The 27,632-nt window shown below is 38.1% G+C and overlaps 1 protein-coding gene and 1 long non-coding RNA gene across 11 annotated transcripts; one reads left to right on the top strand and one right to left on the bottom strand.

The window, feature by feature from the left end:
* Window positions 1-741: 741 nt before the first annotated feature.
* Window positions 742-20,510, bottom strand: LOC111248485 (uncharacterized). 10 transcript variants are annotated; one of them, XR_015323115.1, is made up of 6 exons: window positions 19,707-20,510; window positions 12,444-12,520; window positions 8,022-8,115; window positions 7,784-7,823; window positions 6,774-7,001; window positions 742-5,437 (listed from the first exon to the last, which is right to left on the bottom strand). It is a non-coding gene; the product is annotated as an uncharacterized LOC111248485 (long non-coding RNA). The 10 variants fall into 10 exon arrangements; XR_015323118.1 differs by lacking the exons at window positions 7,784-7,823; window positions 19,707-20,510 and adding exons at window positions 13,394-13,504; window positions 15,522-15,998 and having other exon boundaries at window positions 6,136-7,001; XR_015323119.1 differs by lacking the exons at window positions 7,784-7,823; window positions 8,022-8,115; window positions 19,707-20,510 and adding exons at window positions 13,394-13,504; window positions 15,522-15,998 and having other exon boundaries at window positions 6,136-7,001.
* On the top strand, window positions 17,078-23,377 carry cathD (cathepsin D). The gene is made up of 7 exons (XM_022800952.2): window positions 17,078-17,307; window positions 17,950-18,073; window positions 20,504-20,627; window positions 20,978-21,337; window positions 21,596-21,677; window positions 21,998-22,241; window positions 22,610-23,377. Exons 1-7 carry the CDS (start codon window positions 17,249-17,251, stop codon window positions 22,763-22,765), a joined length of 1,149 nt encoding a protein of 382 aa, XP_022656687.1. The 5' UTR covers window positions 17,078-17,248; the 3' UTR covers window positions 22,766-23,377.
* Window positions 23,378-27,632: the final 4,255 nt, after the last annotated feature.

The following is a 27,632-nucleotide window of genomic DNA, read 5'->3' as shown; positions in this document are numbered from 1 at the left end:
GTAGTGTTTGTTGTTCTGCATCAACAAGAGAGTAAACGATAGTGCCGCTGTTGTTAGCGGGCAGGGAGAAAGCTGGCTATCCAAATTCTAGCGATTTCTCTTAACGATCGTAAAACTGCCATATTTCTTTTGTGCTATGTAAGCTTCTAATCGAAACTCGCAATCAGCTAAAGCCTATTGTTATCTTAATTAGGTATTTAGAATAATGTACAACTGGAAACATTTCAAGACCGATCTGTCTCATTAGTGAAGCAACCGTGTAATACTTAATAAGGTATAAACTAGGTTATAAAAATAATCTAATTATTTATTAAACATATGGGCCACTTTGTTTATGAAATTCAATGTGACGAAGTACACGATGAAGACCATGAAAAATCCAAATTTATCGTTCCCCTGCACCGTCGAAACGGCATCATATTTAGTTCAGTGTACAAAGGAATATTAGCATCTTGTCAAGCGGTTAAAGACACTTACAATTATGTAGGCTTAGCTGCCCTTCAGAAAATGTCTCCTTTCTAACATAATGTTGTCCAGCTGGAAAGACTAAATCCATCCTGATGGTCCAAGACTTCCCTGTTTGTGCAGCCTCCATATTTTTTTTTAACAAGCTCATTCTTGCGGTCATAATTCAACACTACCTTAAACGAGCAGATGTGTTTTCTGGGACTGAAACATTTTTTTTCCGTCCAGAATCAGTGTCCATTCTGCTGTGTTGAGTAAAGCATTAAATTGGCATCACTCATCAACATCACGGAATTTTAGCTTTGATAAAATTCATTCACTTCCAGTACTGATGTTTCTCAAGTGCTGGATTATAAGGGACGACGATTTCGTCTAGCTAGATTTGCTATTGACAATTGAACAGCACACGCGTTGCCTCTGAGGGCCGCTCGTGTGGAGTAATTTCTCGAATGGCTCTATATAAGCAGCGAGACGATAGAGACGTCTTTCGCTTGAAACTTAATAACTAATTTAAGTTAATAGCTGTATCACAGCTAAGCTGTACAGATTCAGTGTTTAGAACAAACACATCAGGCCCGATAACGTGAGGCCTTGCTTCGATTTTGTGCGATAATAATTATCATCGTCGTCGTCTTCGACGCCCGTCCTGTAACAGCTGATGACAACGATCGCAAAACTAACAGCTCCGGGTCCAAATCCGAAACATTTTCCCCAATCGATTTAGTTAGCTATTAGATAAAAACTCCCATAACACCTTCGCTGCTGCTGCCAGTGCGACCACGAACGATCCTACAATAGTCAGCATAACAACTTCGTCAGGGTAACATTCACTTGTATTGCATACAACGTTTATGTGTTTGTATGATTCAATGCAATTTTATCACATTTATCTTTCAAGTTGATCCTATAATTTTACTCGATTGCCACTGTCTATCTAAAACGAAAATAAAAATACCAAGCTGCTGATAGCGACAATTGTAAAGATTTATTTTTTTTTATGTGCACCTATCAAGTACATAGTTTTTTTTCAAATGTAAATAGTTCGACGTTTGATACGACGGGTGAATTTTAGAACCGTTTTATAGACTGACCATTTAGAAGATAGTAAGCGATAGATATTTGACTTTTTTCGAGAAAATATTTGTTTTATAATGCATCGAATATTGTACTTAGTTAAATGGTGTCAAGGAGCAATTTGGCTATTTTTATTGACCAGTCAAACTAACAAAACACCAACAAAATCAGCATCTGAGTGTCGTAGCATGACTTTTTTTTTTCATTTGAAAAATATATTTTTGCATGAACTAATAATTGATAGTATATGATCCTCGGCCTTATCTTCTCATGATCGAGCAGGCAGCTTGTAGCGAAAATAATGGCTATTATAACACATTCTGAGGAAACTATTTTCAGCCATCATCTATAAGCACAAATAGTCAGCTACCGGAAATTACATAAGCTTACTACGAACTATTACATTCTTGTAGATGCTTAGACATAACGCCTTAATGGGCAATACGTATGTAAAAATCCTTTAAAAACTATGAGATGAGCTTTGCATGAAAACTATTATCCTGTAGTATTATGTTTGTACAAGGCTATCGGAAAGCTAACGGCTACCTATCACTGAGAACCGTGAATTTTGATTTTTTTGGCAAAATGAAGCCAGCTTAGCGAACACGAAGCTTTCATTTTGGGAATCAAGTAGAACTCGAACAAATAAATATAGCCTTCATCAATCACATACTCCCTCACGTATTTAGGTTATTAACTAGACAGGCAGTAAACCTCAGAAGACCAAGTCAAAAATAGTTATCTGGAGTCAGTTAAAAAAAATTCGTGCGCCCCACTGAAGAGATCCGCTCTTGCGAAGCAGCGCCAGACATCAGATTTTAGGCGATCAAAAGAAAAGCAGTACTGCCCAGACGGGACACCTCCTCCGAGGGAACAACCCTGCTACAGCCTTATATAACGATGAATCAAGCAAAGCCAACTCTTATGAAACTTGTGAATATCATCGCGACCTAGTACGACTGAAAGCAACCTTAGACCTACCGAACACTTCGTACCCTCGCCGGTTTGAAAAAAGAAGCCGTAATTTGCTATGTTTACCGCTGCCATATTGTCGAGCTTTCGCTTACCACCACTAGAAAACGCAGCCTGACAGGCACGCAAAGCAATTGTGATTGTGCGAACACCCAAAAGCGACAGTGACAACTACGATTGCACCTTAAAGTTAAATATTTAATGATATGTGAAACAAAGCTAGAAATATAGGCTACCGGAGTTAAAATGTGGGGCAATCTAAATAGAAACGTACAGTATTGGGCGTACTGGCCCTGAGTATGGGTTTGCAATTTTCAAAAATCAGTTGCTGAACGCTTTGCAATATATATATAGTATCCTATTGCAGTATCGTAATATGTGACAGGCGCCTTTCGTCTAATAAAGCACTGGCCCTAAGCACATACTGCGATAGAACATAATAACTAGGCTTGTAATCTATAGCTATATTTATGGCAATTGCTAACGACAATGTCTGCTATCTGATTTTAAATAATTATTTGTAAATCAATGTCATATTACTATGACTGGTCGTGCTCGTCTGATAGATTTGGCTTTGAGTTTATAATAAATAGGAAACGTCTGAACCCTTATACAGTATTTACATATATAATGTTTAGAAAAAGGTCGTGTGGAACGTTTCAGCGAAATTTGCCGAAGCAAAAATCACGGGACTGACAAGTTTGTTTGACAACAAGCTACCGTTATATTACTACGAATGTAAACGCAACAGGAGTACAATACGAGAAGAATTACAGATCCTTACCATATATATACCTCTACATACACATGTCTAGGAATGCAGTTCTAATAAACATCTATATCAGAGTTTTTGTCAGTTAGGCTCTGGGTAAAAATCATTACCAGAAAGTTGTTTCAATTAGGAAGGTAGATTAGTACACAAGAAATACTAGTCAATGAATGTTTCACTCACTCAAAGAAGATGGTCTGCCTTGTAACAAATAAGTTTAATCAAAAATTTAGGTTGCTGACAGCCCTAATGTGCAGATTTTACGGTACCTATAGGTGGTATTAAACCTCTTGGATAATGAAATAGTCGAAACACATAACTCCTATAGTTCTTACCAGAACGTAGCATGAACAGCTTGAGAAGATATTCTTAAAAACAGATAATTCGTATACAGTATAGTATGATTAAAACTATTAGTTGTCGCTCATCACTGATGGCCTTGGACAGATCCTCCAGTGGTCTCAGGCCACAACAAAAAGCTCAGTTTATAGGAAGCCGATTGGCTGTGACCGTTAGATTCTATGAAAGCAACATTCATTCTGTTGATGAACCCACTGCTCGGTAGTGCGTTATAAATTCTGTTGACAAATCTATAATTAGTATGTGCTATACGCAGGCAGGTAAACAACTGTGAGATCCCGAAAATTCTACGCGTCACTTACGAGGACTTAAACGATGCTCGTTATCAATCCATGCTGTGCCAGCGATAGCCTGCCCAGAGTATAGAAATACAATAGATCATCTGATCGAAATCATTTCCGTTTGCCATTTGCTAAAGGGTCATAATCAATCATAGATAATTCTGTTAAGTTCAACTTCAAGGTAAGGCTTGAAAACGATTTGCTTTTGGAATACGCAGTTAATGCTCCGGCAACATCGCACAAATATCAAAAAAAATAAAAGTATCATTATTTTAATTCAAGACTTCACAGCAGCTGCTAAAATTACTCACGTAAACATTAAACTGGAAAGTAGATGTTAGTTATTCTACTGTGCACAATCACTATTTTTGTACAATATGTATTTTTTTTTTCCTTCTTTTACATCGGACTTACTTATGACGTCTTTCTTAGCTGGCCTGACTTTCAATTGCTTTAAGAACGCAGCAGCTTCGAAAAAAAATTGGCCTAACAATCGAGATGTATGCAACCTTGTTGAGATGAATGGGCAGAAGCTAAATATGTTCCTTTTGAATTTAAGAAAATTTGTCTAACTGTATTTTTAGAAACTAACAGGCTGCTTCAAGGTAAATATTCTATTACAGAAACGAAATTCTAGCTAAAATATTATTTTAGCTGGCAAGTGCGTACAATTAGATTTGATATGAAAAATAAATGCAAGAGATACTTTACTCTATATACTTATAGTCCACAGTAAGATGCTTCATTTAGGATTATTATATACGGTCTAGAAACTGTTAAATTGTCTGACTTAATGAACAGTTGAGCTCTCTTAAAGGCTCATCCATTCGCCCATTGCCCTGAAACAGTCTCTAATTCATATTAACGAATAGATACCATTTGTCATCAACGGTGATAATTCTGTCCAATGCAGTGTTAAAGCAAAGTTTAGGGAGTTCGTGAGATAGCCAGTTTTTATGTCTTGGTGTAAAGCAAAAGTGGCTAATGGCCATCGTGTATCAACAGCCCATGTTTACGGCCACATCCTAAGTTGTCTGTCGGCTGTCGTATTTCAAAAAAAAAGCGCTCTCAAACGGTCGTCGTCAAACTCAGAGTCAATTAGAGCGGGGGTGCCCTGTATGCCCCGGATAATATTCTTAAATTTAGCAAATCACTCTCGAGAAGCGATAACGTCGTTATCATACACAACGCAGATATACGAGACTATTTGGCTTCTACGAAATGCATAGCACAGAAAATGTCTCTCCCCTGCAAAATTCATTTTTGAAGAGTTCTTTTTTCACACTGCAATGCCACTACAGTTCGCTGGTAATGCGTAAAGAGTACTTTTAACACAGAACTAGGTAACAAATGAGACGGAAATGGAAAAGAAGTTTTTTCAGCGCGGTAATCTTCTTTCCATTTTAATTTCAAGCCAAAATACCCTATAGATGAGCCCGATTGTCCTATCAATGTTGACTGAGTTGCTTGATATGTTGATGAAGTATCGACACGTTTCAAAGCTGGTACATCCGTTCTGAAAATGCTTGCAGGAAGGCCAAGTGTATTTTAGCTACATTCATCATTAGCTAATTCATTCTCAAGGTCAAAGCTGCCTTTGCCAATCTGTCAAATGGGAGTGAACTGGTCGGCAAAACGAGCGGCCTGAATTTTATAGAGAGTGAATAGAAATGGGCTTAGACCTGAACCTTGCTGAACCTTTACTGTTACTGAATACTCATTTGAAACAGCATTACAATATACCGTTCAGAGGCGCTGGTCAAATAAGACCTGTACTAAACAACAGGAAAAAGTTAGAGTCGGAAATTATTTTCAAAAAAAAAAACACGTTTCCCCTAAAACGATATCCTAAAAAAGACATTGCCAAGTGCCTCTGTGACCTCAATCAAAGCTACAAGAACAACGTTTCCTCCATCGTAGGAACGGGTAAGATAGTTATAAATACTATAGCTAGCAAGGTCGCGGGTCTGTGAAAAAATTTGCGTTGGAAAAGTGGGATTCAAGTTAACATATGCCACATTTGGCAAAGAGTTTCGACTCAAAATAGGCAATGATTTTCTTTGTACTTTTACATCTTGAAATAAAGAAATAACTAAGGAAACTTCGAACAATGTTAAATATAGATGCCAGCGAATTCTGCAAAACGTTCGATAGGACAACAAAAAGGGAGTCAGTGATGCCACGTTTTATAAAGATGCTAAAGATTACACCTACCTCTTTAACAGTTGGTGAGGAATTGAAAGCAAAAGAGACTTCTGGTAGGAGCGTGAAGGTATGTGATAAAGATAGGTGGCCTATACACGTTTCAGATTCTTCTTTCGTTATTCCATCAATTACACAAGAGTGGCATGACAGGTGATCGGGAGATTCTTCATTTGACATTAGTAAAATTATCGTGTCGTCAAGAACGATAATAATTATATTTTGTGAGACGGTTATAAGATCAAGCAATCTAGTTCGTACGTTAACAGTTATTAGAATAAGCTCTAAAAACAACACGATCTGTCGATGGCTGCTTTAAGCGATACTTTATACATACACCAGGCAACAAAAAATACTCAGCTGATTGAGCTTCAAAAGTTTCGTAGACATATAAAAATACACCGCCACCATTGCTCGTTGAACGAGTTATTGCAAAGCGTTAAAATTATACAACTGTAAAAGCGGAAATACCACAATTCTATAGAGGGTTCCAAAATGCAAGTAGCATCAATAATACACTGCATTTCATGCCTTCGTCACCCTGTTCATGACCGTTGCTTTATCACCCATAAATGAAGCAGGACACCGTCGCTGCCTGTTCTAAATAACGGCATTGCCGCCCAAACGACACAGCGACAGTGTCGACCTACCGGAGTGTAAAACTCCTGAACCAACCAGACGGCTTCAGCTAAGCAGCACGCAAACGTTAGTAACGGCACGAGAGACCGCTGTTTTCCGTACCACTTAAGTGGCATCTATGCTCCCACAAGCGAAGCGTGCTTAGTGAAGCAGGGGTAGGATGGTAGATGGTAGATTGTGGGTTCCAACATCAAAATAACAGAGGCGTGGGTTTGGTCGTTTGCCAGCGTCATCCCGAGCTGCGGACACATAAGAAAGCAATCAAATCATTTTACGCTCAGTGGATTTATTATACCCAGATATTCGTCCATCTTTTACGATTTGATTTTGTTCGATTTGTATAATTTTATTGTCGAATAATTGCAGATTCGGCGCGAACGTTAATTTTTCTCTTTTTTTTTTGTTTTTTTTTTCGTTAGAGAGAAATACTTTAGGTGAAAATGCATTATTATATTATAGATAACTAGGCTTTACAGTTGTATTGGCATTTCTGGCGTGTGGAAATTACACGAAGTGGAATCAAAACGCATTTTGCACATGTTAAGGAAACGGATTTGGGCGCCTTGAGAAGCAAGAGATGTCGGCACCGCTGTTTATTCGTATAGATCATCACCACGATCGTTGAAGATCGTTAAGTAATTCCTAAATACACCTGACACTAGGAACATACACGTAACTGACTATCAGTGATTTGATCCCATAATTGTAAAATAAGAGAGACACTAACAATCGCTTGTTGCGATATTTTTTCTCTGTATCAGTATTTGTATTCCCCAAGCTAGTCTATATTTAACCGCAGAATGTATATATGTATACACGTTTCCAACATTAAAACTGAACTCAAGGTCATTTTTGGGGAAGATCGGTACGTTACGGGACGGGAGTCAGAAAAAACATCTTAGTTACACGTCAGAACTTGAACTGGTCTAAAAATTACACAGTAAATGAATAGAGATAACAGTACGCCTCAACTTGAAGTCCTTAATGTGCAAAGAGTAACATAGGTAAAAGGTAGGCCTACTTTGGCAGCAAAGATGTGTAGGGCGGTAATTCTTCGTGTGCTAAAAAAAAAAATGCATATAATTGTTATCATTAAAACGTGTTTATCATTATCGAACAATGCAGGCGTCACAGCATTAGGTATGTTTATATTTTCGTTTCGTAGAACACAATTTGTATTTCATTGAAATATATTTTGGTGCGTATGTAATAACGCTACCTATTCTAGGATGAATTAATATTTCCATAAGACGTATCACCTGTTAATGTTTCTGTACCGTTCCGTATTAGCCATAAGATTCTTTCGATTCCTTTGCTCAAATCGATTAGGTTATAAGTAGATTCTGTTTGATCCTATAAAACATACATATACATAGGAACGTAAAAATAGATAAGAGGTAAGTATTAATCTATTTTATAACCTTTTTCCTCAATTGACACAAGTTATCGACTTTTAGTAAAAGCAACCAGTGTTGCAAATGTAGTGAGCGTATCAACCATAAATTTTGCGCGCAGGTTTCAAATTGATTACATGTATGTATCTACCTGTAGCACACCATGGCGGCAGCCGTTTTTTTTTGTATTTGTAAAAATTTTCTATGTATTACGGCAGGAAGACCCTTCTACTCCTTCAATAAATAAACATTTAAAAAAAATTGTCGTTTTCCGTTTCATGACCCACTTCATTCTAATGACCCTTAGCAGCATACCTTCCGCTAGATGCTTGCTTGCAAATACCGAATTTAACGATTAAGCGTTTGCATGTACCAATAAGATACCTATGCGATAGGCAGGGTAGATATGGAGATTCCTCGCTGATGTTGGGCCTCTTTGGCTACAGATGCTTAAATTGTGCCTTCTATGCTTCAGAACCGTAGGTCCATGGCAGTGCTCTTCATAAGTCTGACTCGTTTCAGAAATGCGATACAAAGCTTATTTGAGACAAACTGAATAGCCAAGTACACCTAATAAATTATGCGCAGAGCATTCGATGGTGAATGCAGACGAATCGCGTACATATTGCATGTAATAACAGCAAGATAATTTCTTTTCCTAACGAATGTATATAGGTAGAAGACCTACGGTTTCAACTTTGTGTTAACGCCGTGCTGATCAGCTCAGACCAGTGGCTTCCTAATGTTAGTTTGTTGTTTTTAAGTGACATTTCAAAATATTCTAAGCGATACTTTGTTTGACCACGACTTGCCAGATACAATAAACTAACAGTATTGCTGGCCTACATGTTAACCTTATCTGGCTGTTTCGTAGAAATTCGATTTAAGATGAGTTCTGCTCCATCTACTCCATCTTGAAGAGGAACACCGGTTGCTCGAAAAGTATTCCTTGCCATTAATTGTATAAACAAATGCTTTTTCGCTTTAGATGCAAAGTTCGTTTTGCATCTAAAGCTGGATCATTACTAATATCAGTGTCAGTACCGCTATTGCTGAACAACAATTAGTTTTCGTATATCGCGACACGTCAGTGTATTCCATAGGATAATTAATATGCCAGCTTTTTGTCTAGCTGATAAAACTAAAGGCCACAGCGTAAACGTATGAGCTCGTACCTATCAGACGATTGCCGAGCTTCAACGTCAAGTTCGATGGAAATTAAACTTAAATTATTGCATAACGCATTTCCCCAAAGCGGGATGATATAGTTTAGTTACAACACGAACGGGTATAGAAAATACCTTAAATTTGCTAGTATTCAAGTTGAATCTACTTATCATATGGCTGCTATGAAAAATGCACGAACGCCGTCATACAGCTCAACGTCGTAGCAAAGTTTACTGATCGGTCTACAATTCACTCAGCGGACAATCAGTGGCACTATACCAGTGTTGATGCAACAAAACCATATTTTATTATAACAATAAAGTATATAGCATAATTGTAGAAGCAAAGATATACCGACAAGTCTAATGTAATTTATAATGATTTCGAATAAAATCGGGAATCTCCCCTTGAACTTTCGCAATTTTTCCTGCTGGGCTTTGCCAAATCACGCAATCTATACTACTTACTTAGGTAAGAACCAAGACTAGAGGGACACCTATGCAAACTCTACAGTAACAGACGTGCATAATTCCTTTCAGTTTGTAGAGGCATTCTGTAAAAGCGAGTGATAATAGGCACGAAGCAGGTTTTCTTAGGGAAAATTCGACTTCAGAGCGGAACTTCAATACATCTTTCACCATACCATGTGATACAAATGTTACAAAACAACTACCATAGCATCTTAAAAGTATTCAATTCCTAACAATCGTCCTTCGTCTCTTGACTACACGTTTGTCAAAACCTTAGAAAGCTTAATTATAAATCAAAAAGTTCACATGACACAATTATTCATATACAGTTTGTTATATACAAACAGCGACACAGTTATAAATAAATGCACAATCGCTACGTATATGAACCAAGTCTTTAACTAAATTCAGTCAGACTCAAAATAATAAGGCAGAGTTTGAAGGTAGGTATTCAGCGCCATCTTTCTTCTTCTTACACAACATAATTTAAACTAGAACTTGAAAAGCAACTGCCGATGTGCAAACGTAGCATGGAATTAATGCGATGTGGTAGGTAAAAATGGGCCCAAGTTTAGTCCGGTACTACGAAGCTCGGTGCCGATCTTCACCATGTTCGAGCAAGGTAAACCGCAAAAAGAAGTACTCTAAAGGAAGTCTGCTGATTGCAAAGCTCTGACCTGAGTTAGAACACTTCGACGGTCCAAATCTTCAAAATGAGAAGCACTGAATGATCGCAAACTATTTTTTTTAAGCATCTGCACAGATCGTCTATTCTACTAAAAAATATTATATAAAGGAGATGTCTGATTGATGTAAAAAAGTTACCTTAACAGTAGCTTGCACAGGAGAAATACAAGCCGTGCTACTTAGCTTCCACTCTTAGCAAGATCTATGCAAATTGTACCCAGATTTTTGTGAGCAAAAAGATTCGTAAGCAACTTTACAAATCTTTATCAAAAAAAACCACCAGGTCTATTTTGTCTAAAATGGTTATAATTTATCATGTTCTGATTTTATAATCTACGGTTCCGATATGCATTTGAAAATATTCAACTTTAATTTACTTACTTGGATATTTTTTTGTAAAAAAAGTAAGTATCACACTATGAACTAGAAAATCGACACGGTACAATCGGCACTCAAAGCTCAAATATTTAACTTCGACCACGGCACGCTGCACGCCTTCTATGTGCACATCCTGTACATCCGTCATATAATAACCTCTATTATGCGCACACTGCACCCATCATGTCTACGTTTGTATGCAGAGCCGAACGGAAAGACGTACAAGAAAAATGAAAAAAAAAAACAATACATTTTTAGTTGTTTGATCAATATTGGGTATAGTTTAACAACGAATGCAGCACAAGTATAGCGCCGCATTGTTCTATGAGTATGAGATATCGTATTCGTACTCGGTAACGTATTTTAAATGTATGCAATGAATGTATAAAGGTTTGTTTTGCGTTTTTCCACCAGCACACAGAGTACAGTCATTAAAATGGCATTTGCTTTCGTCCATAATGACGTAGTAAACAGAAGCATAGTTCGGATTAGCGCCACATCATTGTTGTTCGTCGTACTATAATCGTTGCGCGCTCGTATTGATCGCCATAGTGCGATATCTGTGTGACTTAAAAATCTTATCATAGTTTCACGTCCTTCTACGTTTATATATCTTATATATATATATATATATATATATATATATATATATATATATATATATATATATAGCACGTATAGTTATATAACACACCTTGTAAATACAAATAATATATAGCTCTCATCGTGCACTATGACAGTTAACTTTTTCTCCACTAAAGTAAATTGATCTAGTCTGTTGTTTACGTCTTTCTGTTAATGCCAGCGGTTCGATAAACCATAAGTCGGTCGCTCCGTAGAACGTCACGCTTGCCAAGAATCGTATACGAAAATCATTGGCGCAATGATAAAATAGCTGCCTGTAGCCCGCCAAACCAGCTTCTAATTTCAATATTGAGTCTGCAATGGCAGATGGTTTACACCTGAGTAACTAAATTAAATGTGAAAAATCACTAGAAAATCTGTTGTATAGCTATTAAATATCAAAACGTATAAACGAATGACTATATGTGCAATCAAAAAACACGACAGATACGCCTGTCGTATGTGAACGTAAATACATTGGAAATATACATTGGAACAGCAATGTAGACGTATATACATGTCTGACTGATCTGTAGAAATTTTTAAAGATTTAACTTGAACTTGAGAAACTAAACTTTTAATTATTCTTACATATAGTACATAATAGAGAAGAGATGATTGGCGCTTTCCAATTAGAGAGTGCTCTAGAAATGCTGCTGTATTGTACCTTTCAACTGAATCTCAACAGTGAGCTTATGTAAAGAATAGCATGTAATGACAACAGGGGTAGAAATGATAAACGGGCGTGATTGGGGTGAAGTAACTGTGAATTACAAGCACTTTTGGCAAGACCTTGCGACTTACTTAGATCCTTAATCAGATCAAGTGCTAGGCTTCACCGATCTAACAGCTTCAGACCAGACTGTGAAAATAGATACAGGATATGCCCTATTCGGGCGTTCTAATCCTAACTTACGCTAACAATAATGCGACCTCAGTTGCAGAGAAAGCAAAAGCTTACCGAAACTTCAAAAAACTCATGCGCCTACTGCTGCGCTCACGAGGTTGAAGGAGCCGACCCGATCAAAATCGACTTGCCTATAAAAGATGAACGGAACATTTGTATTCGAGAACTATTTTTTTCAAATTTTATATCATGGCAATTCAAGGGCTATCGGTAGCATCCGTTTCAGCCTAGAGACAGGTAATTAAATCGTCTATGCCCCCCTTGATGTAAAACTTCCCGGACATGACGATTAGAATAGAGTGTCCCGGATTTTCTTATCTGATATTATACTTGTATAAAGTAACTAAACGTGCAACACCAAAAAAAATCGAAAATTATATGCCAGTTACAATAGTTGTCAAGAGCTACTTACGTAGTAAATACAAATAGTTATTGACATTGATTAAGGTAGCTTATGAAACCACTTATGCCTCAATTAAAATCGTATTTCTTCTTTTCATTTACCATAGAGACTTGTAATTACAGAACTAAACAGTTTGCTTACACACACACACACATATATATATATAATCGAATTCTAAGTAAATGCCGGTTATTGTTGAAAATCTGCGTAAGCTACGTGTCGTTGGTATCAAGTGAAATTTAAGGTTGATGATTGCTGGTTCTTGGTATATCAATCAAAAACCTACATTAAGTAAGTAAGTTAACTACGTTTTTCATCATGTCAGGACCTTCAATTGTACTGAAAAAGAAACGCTGCTTTACAAGAAAAACTCGTTTCAGAACTTTTCAGGCTCCAGGCGCATCTCGCTAGTACTAAGTACAAGAGTGGAACCTTCTATAAAATTAAATGTTATATCTAAATATATTATAGGTTTACGGCCGTGATGGGAAATGCTCAAGTAATTTCAGTTGGAAGTTGAAGTTCTATTCTTATGCTGCCCCCGCAAGATGCGACACAACTCGTGGCGCTGATATGTTGGTCTGTTTCTTTAATTACGAACCTTATTGACATTAGTTCTGCAGTCCAACGCTCCCGTGTTGTTGGTGGGACTTGAAACAGCGATCTCTGACCATTTTCAAGCAGAAGCCCAAACCAGTTCAAACCTTAGCAACTAACAGAGTAAATTAGTCAGTGTTCGAATAATAATAAGACGTCCACAGCTTGAGACCAATATGTGTATTTCTGCTCAGCTTGGGTGTTATCATTATTTGATGATCTTCAAGAATCGGAGTTAGTGATGGCTGAATCGTAACATTAGACTAAGCAAAAAATGGCCGAAATCACACACAACTTTGTGTTCAAACCAGAAAGTATACTATAAGTACACATTTGCCTGCATGGTTCAGAGAACCCATAAGCAAGTAAAAAGAAGAAACCGTTGTAATAGGTATCGGTTTATTAGAAAAACAGAAAGATCCAGTGCGCCCCCTTAGTGGGCTACTCATAGATGACCAGGGTCGAGAAGCAATCGAATGAATGCATAACTTTAACTACATGTTTTGTGTGCCTTTAGTTTGTAGCGGTTGTGGCGATTGTAGAATGTCACGAACATTTTTCAATATATTTTTCCGCGAATTTGATATGCTTGTTGACGTTAATATTTATCTGATCAGAAAAGCTGAGCATTCCTGCTGGTAAATTTTTTTGGTAATTTAATCTGGTAGATTACAAAAGCTTTTCGAATACTTCTGAATTACTCGCGTTGATAGTTCCATGCGATCTGTTTACTCATTTGATAGGTACTGCAGAAGTGACACAGCGCTTGATAGTTTGACAGAGGTAGTTCGATGCACCATTACCGAACCAACGAAGAAACAGAATGATATTAAACACCGTCTGCCACAATGAAGTGTCTGTGACCCCGCTAATCTAATCTATGAATCTTCTATTAAAAATTCTATATATTAGAATATTATTGTGCTAGCAAACAGCCGTTAAAATTAGGCTATATTTCACAGGAATAAGATAGAGTTAAATATAAATGGACATCTTTTAAATTAATATCGTCCAGAGATGCTTTTAAGCGGCATGATTCTTTGGTAACAATACCAGAATGTTGCGGGCCGACATGTTGTATCCTGACCCGAGAGTTGGAATGGGTTTCGGATGATGCCCCAGCTAGCAGAACTGCTTTGGAGCAATTCGTAGATGTTTTTCAAAGATGAAAAATTCCGCTTTAGGTAGACTATTATTATTTCCTTTAAAATTACGACGCACTAGAAATGGCTGAGCGAAATCTCCATATTTAAAATTCATTCGGCCAGTTTTGGTTATCATTAGTATACGTTGTCAGTCTGTAGCTACGACACGCGGATACCGTCAAATATAGCGCAGTTATATCGCGCTTGTTGGAAAAGAAGAGATCAACTAGGCGGTCGTATGTTCACACGTTTATCACGTGGTCTAGATAATCTTTAAAAAGTATCATATGAATCGAGTTTATTCAGGGTATAGGAAATCCAGCCTCTGTACAGATGTACTTTGTCCGTATTGCTATCATCTCGAACAGTAGTATACTTTTACTCTCACACATATTGTGACAGACTATATATATATATATATATAGGACTGACACAAGCCCAACATCAACAATCTGAAAATTTTTACTGAAGGCATCTTAACGTAAAGCAATTAGACGCAAAATCAAAAGCATTGACATTAGTAAAATCGTGTAGGCGGACCTTGAACGGACCTTTGCTACGTCCTGAGTGAACAAACATATCTAAACAGATATAAACAGATAATCAGTTAATACACACCCACACTTACTATATTATATATTGGTATTAGATATATCGTTTAGTGTTAATGGCGGTCAAAAAGAATATGATAATGCTGTCCGGGACGAAACACCATAAGACGAGAGGTATAATAGGCCATATTTCGGATAAAAAAAATTTGGGGTGATTTATACGTACCTTGCTTGATCTTTAGCTATTGATTATTTGAACGTCTCATTTGAAACAGATGCCTTAAAAGTCGGACCTCACGATACACGTACTGCCTTCTTCTACTATACATAATATATATATATATATATTTGTTAATCTGTAATAGAACTGATGCCGTGTATCGGGGTTAACTTTGAAATAACAGTAAAGCTGAACAGGTTTAGTTCTTATGTGTACCAAATATCGGCGTCGGCGTCTAGACGTTGTAATCCGATTGTTTTACACTCAGAAACGCTATTAATAAACTCGGTTAAAGTGTCGACACTGTAAGCACTGCCATGGACAAAAGTTAACTAACATTGAAAAGTTTAGTGTCTCCAAGCTTTAAACTTTGCCACAACAGGTGTTTAAGGACAACAGATGCTATATTTTGCAGTGAGACCCCGTATAGATCTGTTTTGGATACTGAATTGCTAATTATGCGTGACGATTGAATGCTGACTGGGCCATTTCTCACCCGGTCGATGTTATGATTTTTAGCATTAGTCAAAAAACTAGCTCATTTTTCTCCTAGTCGAAAGCAGGAGATGATGACGCGCTTTTGAAAAATACAACTATGCACATCCAGCCAATACAGTGTCCCTCAAAAGAACTACAAATGTGGTAAACTATGGTACACGGACTGTTCCATTGATCTATAGTTGTCAATTAGTGTTTTAAGGAAAAGGTAATAGAGAGTGGAATAGAACATTTTAGTCATAGCTATGACAAAGAATGTTGCTAGAGGTCTAGCCGAAACAGACAAGTGATTCGTCTTACAAATTAGCAAATGGTAAGAGGCTACATTTAAACGCAAGTGATACCAACAATAAACCACAGCTGTGAGTGTTATCCGCAAACAAATACAAACAGCATAAAGCCCACATCAATATGCATTCTCACAGTATGTGTAATAACAAGGCCAAAGGTTGACAAGACAGCTTCTCCGTAAAAAAAAAAAAAAAAGAAGAAGAAGAAGAAAAAACCTTTGACAGGAGTTCGTACACTGCCGTCGTGCGTAGCAACGGTGCTAACTTCGACAAGCCTCGGAGTTATCATTGAAGTACAATTTAAGACTGTTATATAACTTTGTTATTAGTAATAGGTCAATTAAATACGCAGTAGTCTGAACACAATTGACAAGCATTGGGATTTTAGATGGGGATTCGACAGCGCATGCAGCCTCATTGTTAGTATTTCGAACTGGGTCATCATTTTCAAACACAAAACATCCAGGGATTGCTTTATTAGATCGATCTTGATATTTCGATGTTAGATCGAGCGTTCATTATTGTAACTGCCGCTGGATACGAGCCCAAATGCATGATCGAACGTCGAAGCTATTATCGACAACTTGGCCAGATTCGTGTATAGATAACCATGTATATTTCTATTAGAGTATAGAGAGTATCGTAAAATGGTACTAGTCTAGTGATACTGTTTTATTGAAATGCGAATTAAGTTGGCAATTAATTGAATCAATGTTCTTTTTTTGTGGAACAGGGTACACCGGATCCGAACATCGATACACGTGTGTGCACTAGCGTTACGGACACAATGTCCATAATGCATCCATATGAAATATTGTCCGCGCGGCGTGTTCTATATGCGTATTTTATTCGTTGGCCGATACCGTGAACATAGCTCTAGTGCGCCTTTGTCGTTTTGTACGTGCAATTCGTCAACCTCTTCTTGTGCCCTCTCTCCAGCCCCGTTTAACGCTTTAACAATAGCAGTATCACCACCATAGCTACCATTACAACCAGCATTGCAAGCACCATCAACGGCCGTTACTGCTTGACACTGCTTTGTGTAACCAATTAAGGTGCTTTTGAAAAACGCCCTCTAACGGCACATATTTACCAGAATCTTTTGTGAGCCTATAAAAAGTGACATATTATTAGTGCGTCTCGTCAGTCATCGCCATGAAGCTGTTCCTAACTTTTGTCGCCCTTTGTGTGTGCGCCCACGCCGAACTTCTCAGGTAAGATCGGTGTTTGGACACTAGAATAGAATCTAATAATAGACTGAATGAACTGGTGAGCTTATCGCTTTAATGGCCACTCAGCAGGATACTATAACTGCTAACTAGCAAGGCCTTTGGATGATGAGTAACTTAAGATGATTTGCGTACTTAACAAAGCTATAATGGTAACCGATTCGATTACCGTGGTGCTTGCACAGAAAGCCAAAGCCAAACTTTCTCAGTTTTTTTTTTTGTGGATATTGCGTGACTTGCTAGCTAATGCAGATACCAGCATGAGATCCATGACCCTCAAATACGCGTCCATCGATTATCTAGACTTCGCTCATTGTTATAGAGATTTATAGCGCTCATCAATATTACTAAGAGGGAACTCAATTCAAGGTGGAACTATACTTCAGGCCATGCACGTTCGTTATTAAGAAAATCAGCTAAAAAACTCTAAACTTTAAGGCCGAAATCACCTGGGGAAAAAATGTACCCTTGAAGGTACTTACATCTGCAATTGTTTTTGAGAAGCGTATACGTGTTCCCTTGTAAGCATTCACGCAAATGTAAAAAGTGAATCCAGACTTTTACAGTAGGAATTTAAAGCAGACTATCGTAAGCACTGTACTACACCGTGAATTTTTGGCTGTTCAGGGTTCCCCTGACGAAGATCAGCTCCGTGCGTAAGCATCTGATCGAGAAAGGAACTGCCCGTCATGTTGCTTTTAGTAGGCCCATCGTAGGCAACAGCATCGAGCCCATTAACAACTACATAGATGTAAGTCACTTCGTATCAATTATGCTATGTATCGTCACTATTGCTATTATTAAAAAGAACAGGTCCGGGTAAGATTTATACAACACTGCAGGAGGTAGTAGAAGTCCAGAAATGTTTTTGCATTTAATTATGCAGATTAACCGATAGACGACAGCACTATACTATTTTACAACTCCAATGACTCGCGGAAGTGGTAGGTCGATACGCGAAATCATATATTCCCATTATCTCAACTGTGACTACCGATACTTGTTTCAGACATGGAAGGCGGACAAATGTATTTCTCTGTTCCAAATGCCACATAATGCTTTATTATTCAGTATATAGGACAACGCTAGAAAATTTTGAAGTCGAGCTTTGTCTCGATGAAAGCTCAACGGTCGTTTCTACAAAAGCCATTGATTTCTTTTTCATACACAAGCTTTCCAGTTGAAAGGGTAATATTAGCCTCCCTACTGAAAAATCGCCTGTGCTCATACGATTGATTCTATAGTGTAGATTTATTACCCTGCCCAATAACGAACTTAGCAGAGGATTCAAGTTTTCATTATTCATCTACTCAAACTTGTCTACGTTCAATGACTTACATGTGGACGTAAGTGTATTGGAGATTTTAGTTATTTTATGTTAAAATTAAACGTCCTATTCATTTATCGTGAAAGAATACCTGTTCACCATCTTAACTTCATTTGAATGTAATTAATTCACAAGTAAAACACGCGGAGTGCATGTCCAGATCGAAAGAAAATAACGTTGAAATATAAGCATTAAGTTATCGACAAGGTACTCGTATGAATCTATATCACAGCTCGAGACCAATAGCCAGGCCACTTATGAAGACTTAAAGCTAGTAGCATTAAGTGGAAATTTCAAGACACAGCATCTAGACTAACAGATTTAAATAAGCTTAGGTAAAAAGTTCATGCGTGGCATAACGTGGGGTTACCGCAACTCCTGTTTGATAAATGAGGCTTGAAACAAGCTCGTTATGAAGTTAATACTTGAAACCCACTGCATGTTACAGTAAACGGTATCTGCTAAATTATAAATTTTAGGGTTCACTATATTGAAGCTGAACACTAGATAAACGGCGCTGAATCTGTTTATGTTGCCAGTCGGGATCAAGACAGATATCGAATGATACGTAAAAATGGTAATGCTCAAGACATAGGTAGTGGGAGTATAAGTATTTCATAGAACACATTCTAGAATACCGAGACCCTCGTGCAGTGTTTTGCCATTGCTATCACTTAATGAAGATATATGCTGCGAATGCTTCAACCAATCTTAATGTAACTAACATGACTCGTAATGGTTTAGCAACACTTTAGCACGTAAAAACGGTAAAGCTATTAGATGTTTCATAAACGAAAGTCATATTGTAATTCTATTTGACACATTATTTGCTTGCTGCGAGAAACAACAACTTTGTTTGGCATAATTTAGAAAAGAGTTCTGGTGAATATTCTATAATTATCTGCCTGTTGACAACGCTGGATCTAAATATTAAAGGCAACATCAGAATAAATTCGCTGACTAAGGTGTTTGTTCAATATTGGATACAGTTTTCATCGAAGAACTAATCAACTGTGTGACATCGTTACTTTGGAGACCATTTGACGGTCCGGCATACCTTCGAAGATGGCAAGCACATGGATATAACACAAAATATCGCCTATATCGTAGTGGCTGTTGATGCTGAAGCGCTTTCGGTGACTGGATTGTTAATGTATCCGTCGGCTGGTGATTCCTCATTGATAGTCGCTTAACTGATGACGCTGTCGAGACGTTTAATACGATTCAGCTTCTATCTTTCTGTTCCGCGGTCAACTGGCGTAATCGATATGACTAAGTCGTAGCAAAATAAGCTCTAACAATATGCCAGGTTATAATTTTAACAAACGGTACGCGCCTTACTGACTCACCAGCAGCCATCTTGCAAGTATCTCTATAGCTCCACTGGATCGCTAATGCAATCCATTGGACAAGACGTGTGCGTCTTATCCAATGGATTCTAATTAACTAATCTAAGCGTATATAACTTGTTCCAATACGAACTGGCACAATTTATCATTCATATTGGCCATTACGGTGTATGGAGATGACCAAAGAAATAACTAAAATACTTTTTACGTGTGTTCGATTGGAACCAATCAGTTTTACGTCTATCTTAACTGTGATATCGGTGTGTTGCCCAATTGATTAGAAAAAACTCGTAGCTATTGCCTTAAATACACGAATCAATAGAATCGATGCGGCTTTGGACAAATGCACAGATGCAAAGTAGGTCTTATCACGCTTAAATAGTGCTTAGCTGCTCCACGCACTTCTAGTTCCTTTACTTTACGGGCTTTGCTGTTCTATCAATTCATTACTTTAACCACTGCTTTAAAAGTCAACCATCAATGAGTTTTTTTGACGACGTTGCAGGCTCAATATTACGGACCTATTAGCATCGGAAACCCTCCGCAGACTTTCCAGGTCGTCTTCGATACTGGATCGTCCAACCTATGGGTGCCTTCTTCGCAATGTCCTATCACAAACGTCGCTTGTCGTTAGTACACGCCCAGCTAACATACGCATTGAAAGTCTATAATAGACGAAAGACTCGTGTTTCTAGGGGAAGTGAGAATGTGACATTCTCAAAACTATGGTTCAGGACGATGATTTAAGCAACAAAGGTCTACCCTATTAATATAAACAGGGATTATTGAATGTGATATATAGTTTGTCCCTTAAGATCTTAAGGGACTCCTTTTAAATGAGTAACTACGCAACAAGAAACACGTACATGTTTGTAGCGGCTCTCTTGACAGACCGTCTCATTTTGCATTGTAGGACCAAACTACCTTCTCTAGCAACAATTATTTTCTATTATAAGCATTGAGATTCCGCTGTTTGCAGTTCTGCACAACAAGTACCACTCTGACAAGTCACTGTCGTACGTTTCCAACGGCACTGCGTTCAATATCCAGTATGGTTCGGGTAGTGTGTCCGGGAGGCTTTCTACCGACAGCGTCCTCGTTAGTGGCGTCAGGATCAGCAATCAGACATTTGCTGAAATTTTCAAGGAGTCTGGAATAAGCTTCATTGCAGCTAAGTTTGACGGTATCCTCGGTATGGCGTATCCTGAGATTTCAGTTCTTAGAGTGTTGCCGCTCTTTGATGAGATGATCCGGCAGAATGCCATAAATAAAGCTATCTTTACGTTCTATCTCACTCGCGACCCGGATCATCCCACCGGCAGTGAACTCGTCATTGGAGGTAGGCACCAGTCCAACTATACCGATATCTGTAGTCGGCTTGCTACAACGCGTCGTTCTTTAGCCTGTTCGACCATGGTGCTAAGACAATTACTGGCTAAATTTGTAGAGTTCGATTAGCGTTAGTGATGTATACACGAGTTAAAAGTAGCTATTGTTCATGCCAAGTATTTGTGAATTGAAGGCAGATCTGAATGAGACCCTAACGCGTCTAACATAGTTTACTTTTCCTTGTCGATTTTTTTTTTATTTCATATAGGGATCGACGAGAAGCACTACAAGGGTGAGATTTCCTATTTTCCAGTGACGAAGAAAGGCTACTGGGAATTTCGGATGGACAAGTAAGCTCACTTAAAAGGGTCAAACGGCTACCCTGATGTGTGAACAGCGATTTGGCTAACCCGTTAAAATGTGATAGATACTATGTGAACGCTATTACTTTAATTGCCAAAGGCAGTCCGCTCTAAAACAATGTCTATATTCAAAACTCGCGGATGAATTTGGCAAATCGGTTTGTGTGAATGTTCTAGAATTCCTTCTTTTTATATAACTATTCCCTGGATGGATTTAATGCTTTCAATAGTAGGCGACTTTCAAAAGATGTATCCATGCATTGTCGCTTAATCGATTGCGTGAAGCCCGCATGTTTATGAATTTTCAGAGTCACCGTAGGCGGTAAGATCGATTTTTGCGCACACGGATGCGCAGTCATTGCTGATACTGGTACGTCGCTTATTGCTGGACCAGTAGCCGAGATTAAGAAGCTGAATGAGGCGATCGGCGCCGCACCATTTATGAATGGCGAATACGTGGTCACCTGCAACAATCTGTCGAATATGCCGAACGTAACTTTCTTCTTTAGTGGCAAACCCTTTACCCTTAGTCCTAAGGACTACGTCCTTAAGGTGAGGAGCATATTTGACAAAAGACTAACTTGTGTGAGTGTAATAATAGTAGGAAGTTCATCTCATCATTATAGGTATTATTCTTATTTTTTAAACTGATCCTAACTTCAGTTCGTCCATCAATCTAATTAAAGGTCTAGTCAGTTGACTAAAAATTGTACGGATCAATTAATACATTGCTCTAAGTTTATACACAAAATGTTCTTCATTATGCTTTTCAACTAAGTGACGAGTAGCCTAAGTAACAAACCAAGACTGGATCGTTCCGCTTTGGGGTGCCAGTTAACACCGAAAAGCAAAATTGAGTTATTGAAAAGTGAATTTGACGAAAGTAATTTCTGTAAATGGTTTTGTGGCACTTATTTTAGATGAGCCAAGGCCCGTTTCCCGTCTGTTTATCAGGCTTCATTGGCCTTGACGTTCCTCGTGGTCCTCTTTGGATTCTCGGCGATGTCTTCATAGGGAAGTACTTCACTGTGTTCGATCGCGTCAACGATCAGGTCGGGTTCGCGGAAGCTGCTTAGGTATCATGTTTGTAGAGCAGCGGCGCCCGATTATGATAATTATACATTTAAATTCAAATTCATTTTCTAAACCCTCATTTTCGTGAGAACGTGTGCTTTGGAAATCAAATTCAAAATTTAGCGACACCAAATTGGCTCTATCGCTTTCGCGGTGTTTCAACTTTGTGAATGAATAGAAAAAAGTATTAATATTATAATAGAGAATAAATTGTTCTTAATATGTTCAGAAGCATTGGATCATTCTGATCCAACTAATAAATTGCAATCTCTTTGTTTTTATTGTGACACGTACTTTTGTCAAACAAGTTTTGCGTGATAGTCTCAGGGTCTTGGGACAAAACCCGCCTGATCTATTTATGAGGAATCATTGATAACTTCATCATTCTTGAAATCTTACCAAAGCATTAGTCATTAATATGAGCTGCCTTTCAGAGCATTAGGGTAACGCAAAGTGTTAGTGAACGCATTGCTGTTATTCTAACGAAAACAAAACAAAATTGACGACTATTAAATATAACGCGTTGTGCGCTATGTTCAACAATCGTGTAGCTCGTCCATAAGTGCATTAATAAAAGCTTGCTCTTTGGGTTATTCGGTGATTTTGTTACTAAATCGTTGTGCATTTTTTGAACTTTCGATATATACAGTTTTTAATTTGAGAAAGGTGTGTTGTTCATAAAAGGATCTAGACATTGGTAGTCCTTGTCTAGCTTTTCTCACCCTCCACAAAATTAGGATCTGAAAATTAAAGTCCGATTGAAACTGATGTCAAAAATCGTTTAATTAGGAAAGGATTCCATTTTCACTATGTATAGTAAAAGCTTTCATAGCACCTCACCACGTGAACTTTTTTTTACTTAAATTAAAATGTTTAAACGTCCGTGTGTGGATTTCTATCTATAATAAAAAGCAAAACATTTACAATGAACATCAATTAAATTATGTACAGATCGTTTTCATCTTTTCAGTCTTTCTTTCCTTATTAGAGCACGCTATAAAAAGGACATAGCAGTCTTCGTCTGAAAATGCATTCGCCCCTACTTAGCAGTGATAAGTTTTTCTAGACGGTCAATTGTGACCGAATCTATATACACAAAGCGCTTCACAGCCACTAACCCTGCGCTTTATATGACCACTAACGCGCTTGTTTATTGAAAATAACATTACAATTACAGATTTGTTCTGGCGGGCTTTTAGTATCTTATGGCCCGAGCGTCTTGTTCACTATGACAAACCTTACAGGCTTCTTCCCAGACTTCAGCGTAATGCAGCCGCTCTAAATCCTATAAATGCCTTTAATTGCAGTCAACGTTACTTCATACATGTCCCTAAATGTAGCGGTTCTTATGGTTTATCGCACTCTTTTATGCCTAGTTAAAACGATGGATCGGCGAAAACAGGGACATTTACCTGATTGCAATTCGTGCACTGATCTCCTTTGATAGCAAACATGATCTAACCGTATGCGCTTCAAGCTTGAGCTTCGTTCGAAAACACTCAAGCTCTGGCCAGCTTCAAAAGGGTCAGACGTATTCCTTTGATTTGGAATAGGACAGCGTACCAATACTCTACAAAAAAAAACTGCTTCATTAGCTAATTTTTTTGGACACATTTATTAATGCCAACTAGCCTCGACAGAAAATACAGCAAATGGTTTTAGTTTTTCGCTTGAAGTGCATTAATCCGCATGACCCGAATTAATTCAGCGTTTTTTTTCCATTGCTCGGTCGTTAGCTAGTAAAACTCGGAAGTTTGAGAACCAGTTTCATCTTGTAAAACAAGACTCACGTTAATCCCATTGATCTGAACTCCTATAATTTTATCACTACCGCTAAAATGAAGCTTACGGGCCCAATTTTCTCGTCGCAGGTAGGGAAAAACGCTCTGCAGTCATTTGCTCCGCATCTGATATATCACTGATGTGTATTTATTTCTTAAAGCATATTAAAATATAAGAATAGTCAAGGCATATTATTTAGTAATATGCATGCTCAACTGCTCTAGAAGTATTGATGAATCTATCAGACTACCAGAAGACTGCAATATGCGTGACGGCCCAGATAACGCATCCATGTGCTGTACCTTAACTCAACAGGGTCGTATATCGTCACCTTATGAAACTTCTTCCGCGCCGCTACGATCTTTTTTTACCGGCAACCTATACGCAATCAAACATCCACCATACTCCAGAGATTGGTGAATAATGTACGCAGGGTCCAAAAGTACTAATGGTTCTCATGTACCTTGGCAAATCTCCCGACCTCGACCCTTTCATGATGTACCTTCAGAACGTGCTACGGGTTATCGACTCCGCCAACCTACAGCTCAAAGTCAAGCAATGCACCCTTGGAATCTAAGAAGTGCTCTATTGAAACCACAAAATCACTGTCGCCAAAACTTTTCCGCGATGCCTGGATAATACCAATACTGCTAGTTTTTTATTACCCAGGCATCGCGAGTTTCTTGTAACCCGAGAGTTTTTTGCTACCTACTGGGTGTCTCCTTTTACCACCACCAGCTCGTACCAGATCGTATCGAGTCGAGAGTAACATTTTCCAGGTATAGAAGTTTTCACCGTGTTGTCTGTACGGACAGCCAAGTCTTGAACTGCTCCACATGCCTGCACCCACTGCAGAGGAGGCCTGGCCTATCGTAGTCCGAACCTTCGGCCTCACCGGCTTGGGAAGCAGGTCGGCTCGCTAGCCGTAGGCGGTAATATAGACATCTTGCTAAGTATTACAAGAATCGAATAAGTTCGGCCGGTCATAGCCTAAGCAAGTACAAAACAGTTTTTCGTATTACACTATTCTTCAATGAAGCAAGGAGTATTGTTAATGCTGCCAAATAATTGGGATCTGGCGGAATGTTTGCCTAAGCAACTGATATTAACCGCGTAAATTCTGGTTTGGAAAAGTAGCGAAAAGAATTACGCGCATATAGGAGCAAAACTGATATCACGCGTCCACCTACTGTTATTACTGTTTTTTATTATTAGAAAGTTCGTGCCGATATTGAAAGCACAATTGGTCGCGTTTTCGTATATTTGATACAATTATTAATTATGTGAAGAGGTAACCGTCTCTTTTACAACGGCAAGATAAATCTGTGGAAACCACTAGATAGCGGTGCACATCGCTGTTGGAACTTGCGACGGATTTCAGGGACAGAATATATTGAAGAGCCGCTGGAGAACGGGGAAGCAGTGGATACCTTCAGTAGAACCCTCGACGAGGGCCTTCAGCACGGTATCTATTTTACCTGCGTCATCGTCCCTTGCCAAAAGCTCGCTGGGGCACTATGCCAGTCTATAACCAAAATCAACAAATCTCACCTGTTAGTGTTCCTAAAACTTAATTAATTTCAATATTACCAATAACAAGGTTACGACTGTCTAACTGTGACCTGTTCCATATTAGGCAGCACACTGTATCTGGGCCACATATATCTAGGAGTTATCATATAACTATCATTCGCTAGATACTGTATATAACGATGGTCTAATGGTATGTCTAACGGCGATGCCGGACTTAAAACTCAAAATATTTTTAGACGATATGGATACATATACGTAAATATATTGGGTTAACGAGATAGCATTGACCGTTTTTAATAAGAACTGACAACTTTTAGAAAGAAAATGAATACATATTTAAAAGACGATAAAGATCGTTGATGATTTTTACCTTTTTCTATGCAATGAAGTACAAACCAGCAGGAGATTTCCTTGATACACCAATAAATGTGTTCCAAATAGTGAAGTTTGATATGAATGCACATTATACTCTACAATTAAGTAGTCGGTAGTTATGACGAATGGTTCAAGAACCAGCTTGTCAGTTCCGTCTGCCGATTATACCTAGACAATGAACAACAAAATATAAATGTCAGCCACAGATAGGGCTTCTAATTTAAATGCTCCTGATATTTTAGAATGAAGGGGGTGTTGAAGATCGAAGAACTGTTGAAAGGATTATTCAACTGCTTTGATCAGTGATAGTCAACTAGCATTCCGCATAATGCAAGCACCCTGCAAGCTGACAATTTTCTACGTGTTGCAGAAAATACAATCCAATAGATAATATCCAAGGCTGTAGTTCATAGTACGGCAGTGATCCGACACACATAGGTAGAGTAGGTAAGCGTTCTTTATATTCTGAACACAGTTTGACAGGGCAAAAATTGTTTTTCATGACTCACACTTCTCTGTAGCTAACTTAAGATGCTTCCTTTATATGCAATGCCTAATGGTGAAAAAATTAGACTAGTTTATTCTGTAGGGTGAAGCAAAGGTCATCTGATATTTGCAAAATCATCACCTGATAGCTTAAAAGTCTATATTCCACATATATTAATGTAGAAAACAAATAAAATGCGGTTAAAACAAAAATAAAGGATTAATTGTTAGTTTTAAATATGGCGGGTAATTTTTTGCAAACTGTCAGCAGACCTTCGCCTCACCATGTATAGTTAGGTTAAAGGTGCTACCAGAGTTAAAGTATGTATTTTTGTATTCCTAAAAAATGTACATTCTACTAAATAAAAAAAAAGCCTGGGCTGAATTTGTAACACTTTGATCATTTGCAGGCTCTCCTTGTTGTTGACAAATGTCAGTGGCCCTGTTTGCAACCGCTAAAATTTAACGCCTAACATAGGTATCACATTCAATACTATGATAACCTAACATCAGTTCTATTATTTTTCCTTCAGCAAATGTGTTTCGTAATTTACAGTTAATACAATACGCTTGTCGGTTATATCAAATCACATAACTGTACCAGCTTTATGACGAATAATGTTTGAAAAATACATGTCTTATTACAACAGTAGAGGGAACTTCTATTATCTCTGAAACAAAGACATACTAGAG

This window comes from Varroa destructor, unplaced genomic scaffold, assembly GCF_002443255.2.
Source record: "Varroa destructor unplaced genomic scaffold, Vdes_3.0 BEIS01000003.1, whole genome shotgun sequence".
NCBI classification, from domain to species: Eukaryota; Metazoa; Arthropoda; class Arachnida; order Mesostigmata; family Varroidae; genus Varroa; species Varroa destructor.
Note: the sequence above shows the minus strand (reverse complement) of the source record. Positions and strands in the feature narration are given on the sequence as shown.